The sequence below is a fragment of the Notamacropus eugenii genome, chromosome 7, assembly GCF_028372415.1.
Source record: "Notamacropus eugenii isolate mMacEug1 chromosome 7, mMacEug1.pri_v2, whole genome shotgun sequence".
NCBI classification, from domain to species: Eukaryota; Metazoa; Chordata; class Mammalia; order Diprotodontia; family Macropodidae; genus Notamacropus; species Notamacropus eugenii.
In genome coordinates, this window is record NC_092878.1 from 103469029 (window position 1) to 103489582 (window position 20554).

General features: G+C 39.1%; 2 protein-coding genes across 5 annotated transcripts in view; one reads left to right on the forward strand and one right to left on the reverse strand.

The window, feature by feature from the left end:
• The window catches only part of PRIMPOL (primase and DNA directed polymerase), a 38759-nt gene extending 31077 nt beyond the window's left edge, over window positions 1–7682 (forward strand). For all 4 annotated transcript variants that reach the window (XM_072624000.1, XM_072623999.1, XM_072624001.1 and 1 more), the window contains 3 exons: window positions 2890–2972; window positions 3068–3114; window positions 7040–7682. In XM_072624000.1, coding sequence (XP_072480101.1) covers window positions 2890–2972; window positions 3068–3114; window positions 7040–7333 — 424 coding nt within the window. In that variant the 3' untranslated portion in view covers window positions 7334–7682. The remainder of the gene's footprint in view (window positions 1–2889; window positions 2973–3067; window positions 3115–7039) is intronic.
• Window positions 7683–9777: 2095 nt separating this feature from the next.
• CENPU (centromere protein U) overlaps window positions 9778–20554 on the reverse strand; it is a 53147-nt gene continuing 42370 nt past the window's right edge. Inside the window, exons 9-13 of the mRNA XM_072624003.1 lie at window positions 18965–19043; window positions 18661–18708; window positions 16619–16680; window positions 12926–13082; window positions 9778–10312 (exon numbers count right to left, since the gene is read on the reverse strand). Coding sequence (XP_072480104.1) covers window positions 10199–10312; window positions 12926–13082; window positions 16619–16680; window positions 18661–18708; window positions 18965–19043 — 460 coding nt within the window. The 3' untranslated portion in view covers window positions 9778–10198. The remainder of the gene's footprint in view (window positions 10313–12925; window positions 13083–16618; window positions 16681–18660; window positions 18709–18964; window positions 19044–20554) is intronic.

The following is a 20554-nucleotide window of genomic DNA, read 5'->3' on the forward strand; positions in this document are numbered from 1 at the left end:
TGAGGATGAATACCTCGCTGGGAGTCCCAACCTGATTCATAGAATGCTGTTTTCTCCACTGTAGCCCCGTCTTCCCAGCACAGGCCTTTCTCACTCTGCCCAGAACACTGCATGTGATATTCTGCCTTTATGGCATCCCTCAACAGCACTCTTTTGATTGAGATTCCACTGCCCATTTTCAACTCCTCTAACTCCTCCAAGAAGCTTTCCTGTATCATTGCAGGTTACTGATTTTTACTAGTTCAGTATTTCCATCCTGTTGGGAATAACTGTTAGTACTTCACCTATCTTTTGTCTGTGAGCTCTTCTGAAGGCAGGACCTTTTTCATACTTCTTTGTATCCTGCATAGCTCATGACATGTTGCCCTGTACAGGGATATATAACAGGTGGTTAACAAATACTTGACTGATGGCAGACCAGAGAGCAGCAAATTTTATAGTACTGATGTTTATTGTTTATTATTTAATATTATAAATGGCCCAGAGAGAAGAGTTGAAAAGCTGTGCCTCCCTTCCCTGTTTACAGAGGGGTGGGGGAACTATGGGTAGGAAACATTGCATAAATTATGAAGTTAATCTGACCTGATTTTGCAGAACTTTTTTTTTCCTTTTAAAAATTCTCCATTATAAGGGACTTGCTGGAAAGGGGAAGAAGAGGTTAAGAATTCAGGATAATCTTGAAAATAAACACATCAATAAAAATAAGAATCTGTTCATTGGTCCACTAATTCTGGAAAGCAGTCTGAAATTATGTTAAAAAAAGGATGAAAATATCCATAGCCTTTGACCCAAAGATCCCACAGCAAGGCATCTACTCCAAGGAGGTAAAAAACAAAGGACTTCTACCATGAACCCCAAAATATGCTCATTGGCACTTTTGGGGTAGCAAAGAACTGGAAATGAAGTAGAAGTTGTCAATGGCTAAACAGATGGGATCACAGAAGGTACTTGGTCCAAACCCCGTTCTCTCCTCTGACTTTACAGATGAGTAACTGAGGTCCAGGGAGGTCAGATGACTGGCTCCAGATCACCTAGGTGGTGTCATAGGTGAAAGTGAATGCCTGAGCCAGTGCTTGTCCCATTGAACCACAGAAGGTTATAGGAATTGATTGATTCAGAATGAAATAAGCAGAACAAGGAAAACAATTGATAAAAGTAAATGGAAAGAATGAAAAAGATATATTCTAAGATCATTCATTAAAACTCTCAATAATCTTGGTCCTGGAGAAGAGCTGAGAACATGCACCTCCTTCCCTTTTATGAAGAGGTGGGGCAATATGGGTGTAGGATATTACGTATGCTATCAGATTCAAATGACTGTTGGTTGATCTTGCTGAACTGCCTTTTTGTTATTACAAAGGATGTGTTCATTGGATGGGGAGGGGAAAGGATAGAAATGAAGGTGATTTTAAAAATAAAAATTTTTTTGAATTTTTAACATTTTATTTAAATTTAATTTTTTTTAATTTAAATATTCAGAAAAATTTTTTTAAATAAAAATACTACAACAAATTTTTATTTTTTTATTTTTTTTTATTTTTTTTATTTTTTAATGTTTAACAATCACTGCCATACAATTGAGATTTTATACCCCCCACACCTTCCCCCCACTACCCCCTCCCTCCCCATGACAGCATACAATTCTGTATAGGTTCTACATATACTTTCCTATTGAGTATATTTTCACTATAGTCATGCTATGTAGTCAGATTAAAATAAATGAAAGAAATCATATAACAAATCAAAACATGATACACAAAAACTTACACATACACAAACATGATCTGCTACATTTTGCGAATGACTTCCATATTTCTTTCTCTGAGTGTGGAAGGCATTTTGCCTTGAGAACCACCTTTGGGATTTATTTTTTTTAAAAGAATTTTTTGCGTTATTACAAAATTCCAAGTCTACCAGAAAAAACTCGCACAATGTGGTCGTTGCTGTGCACAAAGTTCTCCTGGTTCTGCTCCTTTCACTCAGCATCAGGTCATATAAGTCCTTCCAGGCCTCTCTGAAGTCTTCTTGTTCATCATTTCTTATGGCACAATAGTACTCCATTACATTCATATACCATAATTTATTCAGCCATTCCCCAATTGACGGGCATCCCCTTGACTTCCAGTTTTTGGCAACTACATAGAGTGCTGCTATAAATATTTTTGTACATGTGGGACCCTTTCCCATTTTTATGATCTCTTGGGGATACAGTCCTAGTAGCGATATTGCTGGGTCAAAGGGTATGCACATTTTTGTAGCCCTTTGGGCATAGTTCCAAACCGCTCTCCAGAATGGTTGGATGCGCTCGCAGCTCCACCAACAATGAATTAGTGTTCCAACTCTCCCACACCCTCTCCAGCATTTATCATTTTCTTGTTCTGTCATGTTTGCCAATCTTATAGGTGTGATGTGGTACCTCAGAGTTGTTTTGATTTGCATCTCTCTAATCAATAGTGATTTAGAGCATTTTTTCATATGATTTTAGATATCTTTAATTTCTTCCTCTGAAAATTGCCTGTTCATATCCTTTGACCATTTATCAATTGGGGAATGACTTTTATGATTATACATTTGGGTCAGTTCTCTATATATTCTAGAAATGAGGCCTTTATCCCCGAGCTTAGCTGTAAAAATTCTTTCCCAATTTACTACATCCCTCCAGATTTTGGTTGCATTGGGTTTGGTTGTGCAAAAACTTCTCGGTTTAATGTAATCAAAGTTATCCATTTTGCATTTCATAATGCTTCCTATCTCTCCTTTAGTAAAGAATTCTTCCCTTCTCCATAGATGTGATAAATACACTATTCCTTGCTTCTCCAGCACAACAAATTTTTAAAAAGTAATGTGCTAAAGGATTAGAAGACTTAATATTTACATTTATATTTGAAGGATTCTGGTGGATCTGAAAAATGAGGTTTGGTATCAAAAATGTCACGACCCTGTCTGCAGAGCAGAAAACTTCAAATCAGACTGTGAGTTATTGATTCTTTAAAAGACAGTTTTTCCAGAAATTAAAAAAAAATTATGCTTGTTTTAAGCAATAAATAAAAATTTTTCTCTGATTTAGGTTTCCCATTACCAACTGAAGTGTGCCTCTTATATCTGTTCAAAGAGGTATGTGCTATTTTTTTTGTTATTTTTTAATAGCTAACTTATCTCTGAAAGGTAAACGTATTTATGAATATTAAATTCAAGTCATTCTGAAACTTAAGAACATAGCTTCCTGTCCCATTCTCCTCTCCCCCAAATATGTATGATTAGCATGACGTAAAGGATAAAGATGGCTGCTATTATTGTTCTCTTGTATGTTCATTTTTGGAATTTCATTCATACTCTGGCCAACCCTTCTCAGAAATAGTAAACCATCGGTGGAGACAAATGCAGAGCCCAGTGCAACGATTTGAACAGCTGGCTCCTTCATTCCCAAGATAGATTTCTACTGAATCTTATTCATTTAGGACTATGAATTAAATCCCTTGATAACTAATTCAGTAAGCTTTTTAAGTTAATTTTTTCCCATCATAGTAGAAATCACATACCCAGTATGAAGGAGCTAGGAGATAGTTTGGGTTATATAAGCCTATTTTATTGCGATACAGAGAAATTATCTGTAGTGTAGAATGGATAAGGAAGGTTGAAGGATAATCGCTCCTTGGAATCTGGGCAAAAGAAGAGAGTTTCTTTTGGAGAAAAAGACCAAAGGAAATACTTTTTGTATGGAGTTATTCCTTTTGTAAATGTAATGTACTCACTGAATAAAACAAGTTTGTACCTAAAGACATTAGCAAACAAGTAACAGTCCAAAGGAAAGAGATATTTATTTAAAATAGAAAGTGAAAAACAGCTGAATTGACAAAACTAAGAGCTGGTTTTTTAGAAAGATCAATAAAGTTGACAAACTGTTTCCTAGCAAGTGTAATCATTCACAATTAAGAAGGACAACAACATTACCATTACAAATACAAAATAAGAATTTCATCAGTAAATGTTCACAGCTACGTGCTGATATTTGAAACTTAAACAAAGGGATAGATGATGATTTGCAAAACTATAAATTAACAAAATTAGAAATAAACAACAATTTCATTAGAATAAATAAAGCAGTCAGTGAATTAACCCATAAAAAATATTTCATTCAGTAGGTTTATTGGTGAATTTTTTCCAAACCTTCAAAGAATAAATAATTCATATCTTGACTTTCCAAATGTAGTGAAAGATGGAGTGTTACCCAGTTCTGAAGCTTAAAGACAAACACTAAAAAAAGATGATTTATTGACGAATATAGATGTAGAATATTAAAATATCAGAGAAAATGGTATTAGAAATGTTAGTCATTGTGAGATGAGAAGTTAGTTCAGAAGGCTTAACACAGGAAATCAAAGATCCTTTATTGCAGATAGCTTGTTTACTTAGAAAATTGATCAGTTGCAACAAAAACTAGAGAAGAATGAATTCATCAAGATTGCAGGATGAAAAGATCAATCCACAGAATCATTTACATTCTTGTATGCTACCAACGACCAAGGAGCAATTTACAAAAAAGAAGTCCCACTTATGACAGAAAATTTAATGTTCAGGAATCAGATATATAAAAAATAATGTATAAAATTGTATTAACAAAAATTAGATCTCAATATCTGTAGTGAAATCCATACTGGATGAGTTGAAGCAACAGTAAAAATGGTGACACTCTTTAAAAAGATTTAATGAAATAGCAGAAATACCAGTGGATATCATTATTAGACTGGTACATAAATGTATATACATATATATAAAATGTTTATACATACATGTATATAAAAACAACCAAGAATATAAAAGGTTGGTTTTGTTGAACTACTTGGGGATAGGAGTGAGAAGAAGATAAAGTCGACTTGCCCATCCAGATTTTAAAACGTTATAAAACAGCTCTTGTTAAAACTGTTTTGTAGCGGGCCAAATAGACCATTGCAGCACAACAGAAATCCTCAAAATAGAGCTAAATACGTACAAAAGATCAGAGTTTGATAAACTTATATACAGTAAAAGATGGCCCTCTTATTTTTCACATCACTACCCCTACCCTCAGTTTAAAATGGGGAAAAAGATCCTTTCAACAAGTAAGCATAATTAAGCAAAACATATTCACACTGTGTGTCTTTTTGTGCCCCTTGAGCCCATCTGCTCTATCAGAAGGTGCGTAATTCTAGGTTCTCTGGAGATGCAGTTGGTCATTGCTTTGATTGGTGGTCTTCTGTCTTTACAATTTGTTTTTCTTTACACTGTATGTTTGTGTACATTTTCTCCTAGTTCTACTCATTTCATTCTTTATCATTTCATTCAGGTGTTCCCAGGATTCTCTGAAAATGCCTTCTGTCATTCTCAGAGACACTATAATACACTATTACGTTAATATAACATAATTTAGCCATTCTCCAATTGATGGGCATGTTGCCCCCTTAGTTTCCAGTTTTTTTCTTTCCAAGATCAAGAAATTTGTTTTGCCCGACTAATGCCTCTCTAGTATCACCCTTCTGTCTTCTTCTTCTTGAGTTTGATTTATCTCTACACCAAACTCTGCTTGTTCAGGTAAGTGAGGCTCCATGTCTGCTCCCCATTTCTGCCTATCTGTATATTCTTTTCTCATGTACCCCAGTTATGAGAAAAATACATGTTCTGTACTGTTATTCTGCCTTTCTACACTGTCTTCCTCCTTTTATTCTCCCTCTTCTTTCTCCACTTCAAACCCACAAAACAGGATCAGGCACCTACAGCCTCTTTTTCTCTTATTTAACTCCCTCAGTGCCCTTTTGAAGATATTAAAGTTCTGAAGGGATGCTGTGTTTCCTCCCACCCTACCCCCCATTAGAACATTAGCTCTACAGCATCATACAGCTTTTTTCAATTGCTCAAGCAGGGTGTCTTGACTCTTGTGTTTGTATTTCAAAATTTCTACTCAGCTCTAGTATTTTCATCAGAAATGCTTTGAAAGTCTTCTCTTCCATTAAAGGTTCTTGTAATTTTTCCTGTAGGATTATACTCAACTTTGCAGGGTGAGTTATTCCTGCTTGTAAGGAATACTGAATTCCAGTATCTCCTTATGTTTATACTAGAAGCTTCCAGGTCTTGTGTGATTCTCACTGTGGCTTCTTGGTACTTTCATCTTCTTTCTGGATGGGATGCTTGCAATATTTTTTCTTTGACTTGAAAGCTCTGGATTTTGACTGTGACAGTAATGAAACTTTTTAGGGTTTTTTCAGGAGTTAATTGGATTCTTAATATTTGCACTTTGCTTTCTGGTTCTGATAGATTGGAGCAACTTTTCATTTTCTGAAATAGTGTCCAAGTTGTTTTTTTTTTAATAGTTTACAGAGAATCCAACAATTGTTAAATTTCTTCTCCACTTGTTTTTTCCTTCTGTCTCTGGATCTGCAGTGATTCTTTGTAGTGGTTATTATCTTAGGTTTACTCACGTTATCAGGCTTTAGTTCCTGGACCATAGCTTTGTCACAATTAAGCTCTGGCCTCTAATGTACTTTGGAGTGAGGTGGACAGCCCTCACTAGATTCCTCCCACTTCTTGTGCTGACCTCCACTTCCTGGGCCTAGGCCCCCTTCTGGGCTTTCAGATCTTTGGGGCCTTCCATGGCATCTCAGAAGAGAGTACTAGGCACTGGGGTATTAGTGCCACTCCTGGCCACCTCCAAGGTTTACACTGTAGCTCACCCAGCTGAATTTTCTCAGTGGTGTGCCTGCCCTCTGCTCCTTCTGTCTCCAGAGGCAGGTTTGTATGCCATGTATTTCTGCTGACCCTGGGAAGTTATGTCTTATTTGCCTTGGTTGGCAACCTGCCTTTCTATGCCTGTGGGCTCCTAGCTGACTTTCTGTGTAAGTCTGGGGTAGGATAATTTACATAGTAGAAAGTTCTCATTGGAATTCTTGGTCATTATTGGGTCTGGTGCTATTTTTAGGAAATGTGGGAGCTGGCTGCCTGTCTCAGTTCAAGTAGCCATCTTGGTTATAAGTATCTGGTCTGTGATTTTGTTTGAATATCTTTTTAGGATGATGAAGATCACATTCTGAATGGCACAGACAGTAGGAATATTGGAACTAGCCAAAAATCTTCAAATTCTCAAGAATTATCATCTAGTATGTTGACAAGAGAGGTGCCTTCAGATGCGAACTGGTACAGAGGGATTGATGACACCTGTTTTTTGGAAGCTGTTGAAGATGCTGAGTTAGCTGACGCTGTAGAGAAGAGTCTGGCCAGTGACAGCCCCACAGAGGATGAGATTCCTGATGCACTTCTCATAGAAGTGATAGAAGAACAGGAAGCAAACAGGAATGTAACTTGACTTCAAATAGTGACTAAAGGTAAAATGGTGGCCTTCTTCAAACTCCTTATAAACAGATGAATTCACTGTTTGTTGTGAGCTGTAATGGAGGGCTCAAGTCCCAGCATCCGTGCTCCATACTGACCTTGTAAGTACTGAGCCCGTGTAAGCTTCCTGACACTAGAACAGGCACCTGTCTAGGACCATCAGTTGGAGAGGAGGTGTTCACCTCACTGAGAATTATCTACCCTGTTGAAATCACAAGTCTAGTCTGGAGTCTTATAATTGATCATTATAGTACCTATTATTAAAATTTTCTTGAATATTTTCTTAATTATTACTAGAAATTCCATTAAATTATTTTATTTTATTGGTCCTATTTTAATTTTTTAAATTATTTTAATGGTCCTATTGTATATCATAACTTAGGATCACTAATACAAGTCTGACACTATTCTAAACCTCTGTACTTGAGTGTCATTCCATGTCACAAACACAAAGCCCCCAATATACGAAGTATTGATTAAACAAAAACCCCAAGTGAATGTTAACCTGTGTAAAGCATGCCAACAATATGGGTACAGTAGAGTCTCTAGGACATGTAAGTCAGAAATTCAGGCCACAAACAAACTTGCTAACCTTAAAGTGGCCTAAGCCCTATGCCCATGAAGCTTATGAAGTCAGACACCACCTCCTCATAATACTCAGGGATCTGAAGCCTAGCTGTGGAAGCAAAGGTAAGAAATAATAACTACTTTCTTCCCCAGAACCCTGAGAAACAAGGAAAACTGATTGTCACTGAATTTTCAGAAATGGCACTTTTCCCATATAAAACAGAAAAGTTTTGGAGCCAGCCCTGGTACTGCCACCCCTACATAGATCTGGCTTCTTCAGTAGCTAGTGTCAGTCACTAAGCATTTATCAAGCACTGGAGATACAAAGAAAAGTAAAAACATGGGCCCTGTCTTTGATTAACTTACATCCTAAGCAACAAGCCAAAATAAAAGATACAGATAAGATGTGGATTAGAAATGAAAAAGAGAATCAGGAGAGGCCTCTTACAAAACAGGAAGAAGGCCAGTGCCATTGGATAATAGAGGAAGAAGCCTGGTAAAGGAAAGAGGGTTCTAGGCTGTGGAAGGCTTTAAAGGCCAAAGAAAGGATTTTCTTTTTGTTCCTGAAGGTAAAAGGAGACCAGTGGGGCTGTTGAGTAGGGGAAGATGAGTGATCAGAGCTAAACTTTAGGAAAATCACCGTGGCAATGGAGTGGCAGATGGTCTAGAGGCAGGGAGCCCAGCCAGAAGGGAGACAGCTGGAGGAGTAGAGAAAGGCATATATACAAGAGATGTTGGAAAGATGGGTGGGTTAAGTGTGAGTGATGAGGCAAGCCTGGTTGATTGGAAGGGTAGAGTTTTGTGTCTTTTCAGTTGTGTTCAACTCTTCATGACCTCATTTGAGGTTTTCTTGGCAAACATCTATTGGAGTGGTTTTCATCTTCAGTTTATTTTACAGATGATGAAATTGAAGTAAACAGGGTTAAATGACTTGCCCAGGGTCACACAGCTAGTGTCTGAGGCCAGCCTGATGCTCTATCCACTGCATCACCCAGCTGCCCCAGAGTTTTGGGGGGAAAGAGAATGAACTTGTTTGGACATGTGGAGTTTCAGAGGTGGAGGAGACATGCTATATTTGGGGATGTGATAGTAGAACTCAGGAGAGAAGTTAGGCTTGAATAGATAGATCTGGGAATCATTTGCATAGCTGATAATACTGCCAAGTTAGACAGCATAGAGTGACAAGAGAAAGGGGCTCACAGCAGACCCTTGGGAGACATCCACAATGGAGACCTAAGGTGCAGCTCATGGAAAATGAACAAGAGAGGTTGAACAAATCTCCTTTTCTTTGAAAAGAACTTTTAAAAGATTTAGAGAAAGACAAATTCAGTCATCTAAAACCTACGGGCAATTGAACAACTTCATTTTGAGTCATTCTCCTCTGGATAAATGAAATGGTCAAAGTAGATAAATATTACCAACAACCATTTGAAAAAATGCTCTGTATCACTGATAGAAAAACACATTAAAATCACACTGAACTATGGCCTTATACATTTACAAAGAAAGTCTGGTTGTTAGTTTTACAGAACTGCTTTGTTTTTTGTTGTTGTTTAATAAAATGGAAGTCTTGCTGAATTGGGAGGCGGGAAGTCAGTATATGACACAAAAACTAAAGGTAGCAAGATAAAAGAAAGCTCAGTGGGGACGGTTAAATATATGAGAATGATACATGCCTTCCATGAACCTTACATTTTCTCAGAGCTTTTCTTTTAAAGCCGAAAAACAAAATACTATGTGGCTTAGGGAAATCAATTTTTTGACAAATAACTGTCCATTTACTCAAAGTTTTAAGTCTGTTTTTAAATGCTTTAATGGACCAAGCTATTTAATTAACTACCCCAGGCAAAATAATTAGACAGTTATTTTATTAGGTATGTTATATAATCTAATTTTGTAGATTTTTAGTACTGCAAAATTAATACTGTCATATTTTGTCATTCAAAAATGAAATTCAATGGAGAAAACATAAATGTTTTAGTCCATTCTGAGCTATTTTGATCAGCATTTTTAAAAATATATATATATAGTGTATACATGTGTACATAAATCCCTTTATATCTGAAAGTTAACTTATTTTTTACTAACATTTTTTTTTAAGCTAGTCACAAAACCTTCACTAACCAGAAATTACTCTAAAGCATTTTTTTTAAAAAAATGGCTTTTATATTTAATCAAGTACAGTTTAATAAATTATTCTAAGTTAAATATATAAACTTAATTATCTCCAAGAAAAAGTTTATTCCAAAGTATACATAAGGCAGGTTCCCTCTCATTTGTGATCAATGAGCTGCTGAAGTTGACAGCTGATCTTTTCCAGATGTCGTGCCGCTCCTGAAATGCCTCTTGCTTCAAACAGCAGAGCTGGTAGGCTGGATGAGTCATACTATTGAAGGAAAAGTAATTGAAATGACTGTGGAGTGAGAATGATCAAGACAAGCGAGTCAAGGCACTTACCTCCTCCTACCTACATCTTACAGTTCAGTGTCACTTGCTTTGTGCTCAGGTGCGGGGAAGGAGCTCTGGCCTTTCTCCTAAAAAGGCTTTGCTGGATGAGACAAGCTCTCAAGCCTTGTGAGCACTAGGCACTCGAGGCCAGTGAGATGTGGAGATTAAATATGATTCACCATGACTAGGACATATCAAGGCCTGGTTCACACTGGTCCTGCTGCCCATGTGGTATCTGGCAGATTTACTGTAGGCCACGTAGTCCTGTGTTATATCTATGTTTTAAGAAACATATGTCTTTGGAGCCTCCTCACACAATCTGTTTAATAAACTGCACCTTCTTCATAAAATAAAATAAAGGCAAAAGAAAGTATACAATGAAAAGAAACCAAGTGGAACATTAACAAGAGAAAGGAAGGGGGAAAAGGCATGGAGAGCGCTGCATGCACTCGTTTAACCGAGATAATTACTGAAGCAGGATTTCCTGCCATACTCCCTATAGCAAAATGTGCTGGTTACTAGTTTGCTCTTTTCCTCTCAGAGTCTTACCAAGACAAAGTTAACTTATTTTATTACAAAGTAGATAGATATATATAGATATAGGTATATCTATATCTATATATATCAAAAATTCATTTTTTAAAACCATTAATTCTATAGTTTCTGGAAATTTTCCTATAGTATAAATACAGTAAAACAACTTCTTCCATAATGTAGCTTTCCAAATGTTATCACCACTCCCATAAAACAACACCCAAGTTATAATGAGATGCGAGGAACTTAGAAATATCTAATAACTTTATTGGAGGTCATCTTACTCTAACATGAGGAAAGAACCCAAGTAGGAGCTGTGGAACCCAGATGTGCCCACAGTGAGCAGTAGAGTCTTTTAAGTTTGTTGAGATGAAATGGTGACTGGATGACCCAAGTAATTTTTTTATTGATAATCTTTCTCAAATGCAGTAACAAATGCTTGACTTAAAATAATGAAAATAAAATAAAACTTAACTAGATGAGCAAGCTGCTAGCACAGGGAATAACTCTTTAAGGGAGACAGTCTTATTTCCAGTCTTCTAGGATCCAAACCACGTGTCTGGAGCCATTCTGTTTATAGCTAACACTAGCTATACTGGAGTAACTCCAGAGAAGCCACACCCATTAAGGCCAAATGCATGACTAGACAATGAAGTTCCCAGCACTGATGGTGGAAAAAGCAGCATTTCTGTTCCAGTTAGCCACTGTTTTACAATATTCTTTTGGCTATTTCAGGAATGGGACCTGTTTATCTAGGAGTCATAAAAATGACTAGAAACAAGTATGTGATTTGGGTGTCACAAGCCCTGCTGGAAAGAGAATGTCTTGTTCTCTTTTCAGATGCTTGCTCTTCCCCACTAGGGGAGACCCTTTACTTTCCTACTAACACTCCTCTGGACCAGAGAAAAGTCAAATCCCGTTGAAACATTTTGGCACAGGTGTTCTGTGATCCCTTCAGCCACTAATGCCCCCCCCCCCCCCCTTTCAAACTACCTTCTTTTAACTATTTTGCATTTGCTCTCTATGGACCTGTATGTGTTCTTGTGGTCTTGCCCACAGTCACAATATCTGGATTCCTAGTAGGCCTGTCATCATCATCACCATCACTTACATGTATATACCACTTACTATGTGCCAGGCACTGGACTTTACAATTATTCTCTTATTTGCTCTTCACAACCCTGAGAGGTAAGTGCTATTATGATCCCCATTTTACAAAGGAGGAAAGAGGCAAACAGGTTAAGTGACTTGCCAGCAGCTATCCAGTGTCTGAGGCCAGATCTGAACTCAGATCGTCTGGATTCCAGGCCCACTACTCTAGCTAAACTTAATGATGGCTGACTGAATCTGATGAAAAGTGGCAACAATTGGTTTTTTTGGATTAAAAAATAAAAAACTATCTTCAGTAATTTGTATGAAAAAATTACCTTAGGAATTTTGTACAAAAGGTATAATAAGCCCTACCTTAAATGCAAAGACCCTTAGTTTCAAATAAAGCATGACTTTAAATTTTCTCATCCTTTAGATTAGTTCATTAAAGCAGCAAAGTACTTAAAATCATTTAAGAGTGTAATTAATGAATGGATAATTTTATATTGCCTCCAGTGATGTTTACAGCTAGGTGATGCCCTACACATTATGGACCAAGGGCAAGGTTTGGAGTTAGAAAGATCTGAGTGCAAATCCAGCCTCAGACACTTACCAGAGTGTGACCCTGGGCAAGTCACTTAACCTCTATCTGCCTCAGTTTCCTCATCTATAAAATGGGGATAATAGCACCAACTTCATAGGATTGCTGTGAAGAGCCAATAACGTTGCAAAACACTTGGCAAACCTTCAGGTGCAGCAGTAAGTGCTGGCTATTCTAATGACCTGGCTATTCTGTGAGTAGTACGTGACCCTGACAGGGTTGACCCAGTCTGTTTATAAGACATTAAGAGCATGTCACAAACATACAAAGGGATCATTTCTCCTGAAGTATAATGAAGAAACCAAAATAAACTCAAGCAACACTCACCTTTTCTCTTTCTGTTGGGGTTTTTCTTTTAAGAGCTGCATAATCATGATGAAGTTGTTTTAAACTGGATAAGAACCATGTTGCTTCTGTGAGGGAAGATTTTCTTTCTGTAAGTTCCTCATATTTTATTTGTAGAAGTTTCAACTCTGGTTTAGTCCTGAAACAAACACTTTTACCATAAGCACAACAGGTGTGGAAGTGAACGACATCATGTGATAGAAATACAGTTACAGGCTCCCTGAGTGGCCAAGCAAGGCCTTCCCCTCCTCCTCTGTGCTGCCTCATCTAGATGGGAAGCAGAGGTAAAGACAAAATGGCGGCTTCCCCAGCCCTGAGCACAAGGTTCCATGGTAGTAAGCACTTTATAAATGTTTGTAAATAAAAAGATCAAGGGTACCACCCACTTCTAAACTTCTATGATTTTATCAAGGATTTATATTGTAGTATGTAATTGTAGTTAAGAAAAAGAAAATCTATAAACGCATATCCCAATCTTATTGGTATGTGGTATTAGGCAAATCAGTATCAATCAGTAAACATTGTGCTAAGCACTGGCAACACAAAGCAGAGGTTAAAGGCAGCCCCTGCTTTCAAGAAGCTTACAGCCCAAGGGGGAGACAATGCAAACAAAATAACAGATAAATAGAAAATAATTAATAGAGGGAAGACACTACAATTAAGCAGCTTTGGGGAAGGTTTCCTGTAAAAGACAAGATTTTAGTTGGAACTTGAAGTCAGGGAGATCAGTGGCTAAAGCAGAGGAGGGAGGGCATTCTAGGCATGGGGACAGTCAGAGAATGTCCAAAGCCTATGGAATATTTTATTCGTGGTACAGCCAAGAGGCCAGTGTTACTGGAGCAAAGAGGGCATGATGGAGACTAAAGTGTAAGAAGACTGGAAGGGTAAGAGGGGGCGAGGTTCTGAAGGGCTTTGAATGCCAAAAAGCATTTTCTATGTGCTTCTGGAGGCTACAGGGAGCCACTGGTGTCTGCATGACTTGGGTAGAGCTGCACTTTAGGAAAACCACTTTAGTAGCTGAATGGAGGATAGACTGGAGTGTGGAGAGACCTGAGGCAAGACAATAGGCATGTACTGATTTGAGCTGGCACCAGAGTGAGGGCAATGGCAGAAAATGAGGTGTATTCAAGAGATGTTGAAATAAATGAAAAGCTGTGGCAACAGCTTGGACATGGAGGGTGAGAGAGAGTGAGGAGTCCAGGATGACTTTGCTTGTGACTGTGAGGAACTGAGAGATGTGTCCCTACTATTGTAGAGAAGGGGGGAGGGGATGGTAAAGGGGAAAGATTGAGTTCTAATTTGGACATGCTGTGTTTAAGATGTCTACTAGACATCCAGCGAATGTGATAAGTCAGTGAACACTTCTCAGGGATGTAAGTCTAAAGTAAGGTAGACATAAGGCCTGAGTTTCAATTTATCAGAATCACGATAGGTGAAACTTGAGGTTGTGAAACTATCGCCCCTCTCCCCAGTCTCACTTAACTCGTTTCCTTATTTCTGAAATAGAGACTGCTAGCTCAGGCTTTTGATCAAAAGGGTAAGGGGGGGGAGTGTTTGTGGTTTGTAGCTTTATAACTCGGCATCTGCTTCTGTAAAGGTGGCTCCCTGCTCCAGGAAACTGGTGAAGGGACCTCCTGCTTCTTGCAAGAACCAAATGAAGGACTTCCTGTTTGTACTTTTGAGATGCCTCTTAAGAGTAGTCAATTTGAGTAGGGGTCTTGCCATCCCACACATCCAGTTTGAGATGTTTGAAAGGCAGTAGGAGATACAAGGCTGGTGGTGGGCATAGAGATTGCAGCAGGAAAGGTAGATTTGAGAATCCTCAGTAGAGAGATGTTAACTAAATCTGTGGGAGCTGATGAGATGCTCAAGGGACATACTACAAGGGGGTAGAGAAGAGGGCCCAAGACAGAAGCCAGCGAGACACCTACATTTAGAGGGTGGAATCTGGAAGAAGATCCTGTAAAGGAGACAAGGGAACGATCGGTTGGACAGGGAGGAGGAAAACCAGGAGAAAAGAGTCTGAAGGAAGACAGGAGGATCAGCAGTGTCAGAAGCTGCAGAGAGGTCACAGGTAACGAGGTCTGAGAAGAGTCCGTTAGGTTTGGTGACTGAGGCACAGGCTGTACATGCCTTTGGGGTGAGAAGAGAACCAGGATGAGAGCAGGGATGGAGAAAGGGACACTGAAGTCAAGGAATTCTCTGACCCATCATTTCCTGATCTATAAAATGGCTTTTAGGCTCCTCAAAATAATTACTGGATTATACTAAAAAACTGGTATTTTGGTACCCCTGAGACTACTATTGGGGTATACCTGGGTAAAATCTTCTCATTAAAACTGTGGGCTCTTCAAGGCTAACTTCCAAACATGTGACCTTCATGAAGCTTTCTCCTTGAGAAAGGTCAAGGGTTGGGAGACCTAAGACCTAATCTTTACTCTGAGTGCTTGGAGTTGGCACTACATCACCCTGGGCCACAGTGTCACCTGGAACAGGAAGACATCTGACATCTTTCTTATATGGTTCTGTAACTGTTGTGTCCTCTGACCTCCCTTAAAATTGATCAAAATGCATCCATTAAGCACTTAATGGTCCAAGCACTATGCTAAGTACTCGGCACACAAAAATTAAAAAAACAAGCCAGTCCCTGCCCCCAAGGAGCTCACTCTAATGGAGACAATATAAATAGCTACATACACACAAGAGACATAGAAGAGAGGTGATCTCACAGGGAAAAGCCTCCTACAAAAAGTGGGACTTGTGCTGACACCTGAAGGATGCCAGGGAAGCCAGGAGAGACAGTTGAGGAGGGAGGCCATGCCAGGCCTGGGGAAGCACACAGACCCCTGCGGCTGGAGGGTCATCTGTAAGGCACAGTTGGACTGACAAGGGGAGGGGACTCAGACTGGAAAGAGAGGGAGTGTCTGAATTATAAAGAGCTTTAAAAGCCAACCAAGAAGAGATTTAAACTCATCTCACTCCTTTTTGAGCATCGCCCACAGTCCTGGTCACAGAACAGGCACCCAAATACACAAGGGCTGAAGAAATGACAGTGTGTCCTTCACAATGCCCAATGTCCCCTGGCTGACAAGGCAGGCCCAGCCTATGGCGCCAGAGCACTTTCTATCACCTTTCCTCCATCAGACCCAACCAAAGCACCCACTTCTTGATTACAGATGAGAGATCTAAAGCCCATCCTGTGCAATGCTCCTCAGCCACAGTGTCAAAAGGCAAGATGGGACCTACCGGCCTTCCCTGTGAAACAGATACCCTTGGGTTTCTGATTCAGTGAAAAGCGACAAGATAGACCAATACTGGGCATGTGTGGATGTAGGTGATGGAAGCTTTTCTAGGTTAACTCTCTAAAGCTGGGTATTATAATCATGTATCCCGAGTGTGATTCTAACCTCTCTAGACCTCAATCAGATGCTTCATCTGTAAAGAGAAGGATTAGTCTAGACCAGGGGTGAGGAACCTGGGGCCTGGAAGCTACATGTGACCTTCTAGGTCCTTGAGTGCAGCCTTTTGACTGAGTCCAAGTTTTACAGAACAAATCCTTTTATGAAGGGGATTTGTTCTGTGAAGTCTAGATTCAGTCAGAGGCTGTACTTGAGGATCTAGAGGACCACATGTGGTCTAGACCTTTCATTTCTAAAACTGTTTGAATTAACTTACCTAATTAGTTGGTCCTGGGCTTCAAACAAACACCTTCTTTTCTTATTGATATTTGCAATCACCTAAATAACACATTATCATTACCATCACCATTACTGCTCACATTTATATAGAATTTTAACATTCATCTAGTGCTTTCACTATGTGCCAGGCACTGTACTAAGAAGTATAGTCATCTTATTAGATTCTCACAGCCACCCTGAAAGGCAGGCGCTAGGATTATCTCCATTTTAAAGATAAGAAAACTAAGGCAGAGAGAGGTGAAGTGCTTTGTCTAGGGTCACATAGCTAGTGAGTGCCCAAGGCCCGATCTAACCTGGTCTTCCTGTCTCCAGACCCTATAGTTCTAGCCACTTCACCATCTACCTGCCCCTACACCCTCGTGTAACCAACAAGATTACATGGGTCACCTAAATTCAGTTAAGGGGTCCCCTGAACTTGTCTTTTTGAGTTTCCACATTTTCCAGAAACACTAAACCCAACGCATGTGCAATGCCCTGAATGTGTCAAGGACAAACCTCCCTCGATTTCCCTACCCCTGACATAATTTGTTGTTTGCACCCCAACATGGATCCCCTGGATGTCCCTGGGAGACAAGACAGGCACCAACCAGTGTGCTGGCCTGGGAAAATGCTTGTGCAGCTGGGGGCCGCTGCAGATAATCCCCTCCCCCCATCTTCATTGTTCAGCTATTCCCAAGGGAAAAGAATGTGGCTTTTGCCAGCACCCTGCTCCTCCCTGTCGTGAGGGGTTTTGTCCTTTTCTCACCTTCACTGCACCTTTCCCTTCCCATGCCACACCCTTTTATGTGGAAATATGTGTCTTCTCCTCCTCTTGTTGTACTGCCATAAATATGCAAACTTCTGTAAGGACTGTGAACTCTGGGTTCTACATGCATGTTCATTTATCTTGTAATAAACCTGGTTTTTACATGTCTTATGACATTGTGATTGCCTGTTAACAATTCACACAAGGAGTAAACATCTGAAGTAGGATCTGAACCAGATTCTCTGACTCCAGAAGCAGGGCTCTTTCCACTGTACCACCCTGCCTGCCTCTGTGGTTAGAAGGGGCCTTAGAGAAAATTTAGAGGTGAGCCAAAAAAACCTACTGTTAGCACAGCATCAGCAGGAAGAGCATGGAAGGAATCCAAAGTCTTATGGTAGTAATAAAGTGCTATCACTTAGGACAGGAGTGACCTCTCTGGTCTTCAGTTTCCCCATCTACAAAAGAACACCTCCAAGTCCCTGCAGGTGTAAATCTATGATCCCACATGGAATCAGGACAACTGGAGTCAACTCCTGGCTCAGATATACGCAGGTCATATGAGCCTGACTTCAAATGCAAGAGAAGTCCTTTGTAACTCTTAAACTATCCAGAAATATGATCTGTCTCATTTGATAATTGATATATAGTACAAATATTATTTTCTCCATTAAACAGGCCCATACAGAAGTGATTTGTCTAAGGTCACACACCTACTAGGGCAGCTGGGTGGTGCAGCGGGTAGAGTGCTGGACCTAGAGTCAGGAAGACTTAACCCTGTTTACCTCAGTGTCCTCATTTGTAAAATGAGAAGGAAATGGCAAACTACTCCAGTATCTTTGACAAGAAAACCCCAAATGGGGTCACAAAGAGTCGGACATGACTGAAAACAAGAACATGCCCCTCACAGATAGGATAGCCAGAGCTCAGATACAGGTCCTCTGACGAGTCCAGAAACTCAAGGTTTCTTCCTCTTTAAGACCAACATGAACACTGCAGTACTGTGTAGCTAAGTGATGTAACAGAGTTCTGGACTTGGAAGTTCTCGGAACTCAGGAAGACCAGAGTTTCCATTCTACCTCAGATGCTCCATAGCTCTGGGATCTGCCTCAGTTTCTAACAGCACCAACTTCCAAGGCCTGTTGTACAGACCAAATGAGCTAACCTGGGTAAATGCTCTGTTCATCTTACAGCACACTAGAGATGTTTGCTCCCGTTATTGTTCTGACTATTCATAGCACTTTATAAACAGACACCACAAATCACTAGGGACCTACCTTGGCATTCTTCCTTTTCAAGTTTTTCAATTTCTGGACTTCTGAAAGCTACACACAAGACAAAACATATTTACATTCAATGTCCAGAACTAGTCAATGTCTAGAACTAGTCTAGAACTAGTCTAGAACTGCACAGAACACATGTATGCACAATGAAGATGACAATGTTGGCTCCAATAAGATCTCACAGGCATATCTGAACAGCAGAGAGATTCCAGGCCCTGGTCCAAAGAACAAGATCAAATGTTTGTATATTTCAACAACTCATATTTGGAAATGGGGGTTTCATGTCAATAAAACTTACAATTTTAATAAGCTGTTCCTTAAAAACAGAATAAAAGCTGTCGATTGCTCTCTGGCAAATTATAGATTCCACTTGCTGCCTGTAAGAACAAGAAAGAAGAATTTAGGTGTTTAATCACAGTAAGCTATATGTTGATATAACTCTACTGTAAGTTGTTTTCTTTATAGGAAAGATGAATGTGCATTTTACAATGATCAGTTATCCTTTCTGTTGGTTTTATATAAATGGAAGATGAATATATATGTATGTATGTGTGTGTACATAAGTATATGTATGCATGTGTATTTGTCTTTGTATATGTAAGTAGGTATATGTGTATATGCATGTGTATATATGTATAATTATATGTATTTATGTATATGTGTGTATGTACATGTGTGTGTATGTATATATATATAGACACACATGTCTATATATACATTTTTTTTTCCCAAAAAACTGGAATTGGTCTTCATGACCTTTGTTGTGTCCAGTGATGATGGAAGCCCATTATTTTTTCAGGTTCTAATGCCATATAAATGTAATCACTTAGGTGCTTTCTGGTATGTTAGCTAATAAAATAATTTTCAAATGAGTCTGAAAGACTATTTCTTCTTGGACTTTTTTTTTCAGATGATAAAATGCCCTCAACTCCAAAACACTAATGCCTAGAGACAGATTATCAAACTCTTTGTTTACTGATGGCAACACTCTGAGTGTGAGCTTTGCAAATTGTAAGCACTCAACAAATTTCTATTGATTTGTTTCTATTTCTTGAATTCTTGGAGGGTAAACACTTTAATGGATAATCTGTCATTAAAACCAATGTTAGCACAACATCAATGGCTCAGTAGAACTTATTCAACATAAAAGAAACTCATGGTCTTAAAGTAATAAAGGAAGACTAGGGGAAAAAACAGTAAAGTATCAAATCTTCTAACTTGTTCTGAATCATCAATTTTTAAAATTAATACAGGATCATATATCGAGTTTGGTAACACAGTAACAGATCAAGTCAAAAGCCTTTACTTTCTCCCACACACAGTCTTGCACTGATTATTCTAGGACAGTTCAGAATAAAATGGTGTTATTGCCATGATTACCTTTGAAAAAAATTCTGTCCCAATATTCCAAAGTGAGTTAGAGACAAAGATTAAACAGAATGTAATCCCTGCTTCCATGATGCTTCTAAGTTGTGACACTGGAAGATACAGGCATAGAAGACATCAAGTACATAAGGAAACTCCAGGGGCTAAAACTGAAATATTACAGAAAGCCATGAAAACGGACTGATTTCACATGCTAAGAATATGGTTCCTAGCCTGGAGGCCACTTTCACTGATTCCTGACAGTAGCACTCTCCTTTGGCAGCTTCTGCAAACCTTCTACTACTTGGCTAACAGCCATCAAAGGAGAAAGAAGGGGAGTTTTCAATCTGGATACTCTCTCCCTTCACACTTAATTTACCCCTCAGTGGCCCCGAGCACTCCCCCTCTCCATGGAAGATGCCATCCACTCCGGTGGCTTCCACTATCACTGCCAATAGTGACTGCTAGCTTTCTGCTGACTCCCACACTCAGGATCATCTCTAGAGCATCTGGAGCAGATGAC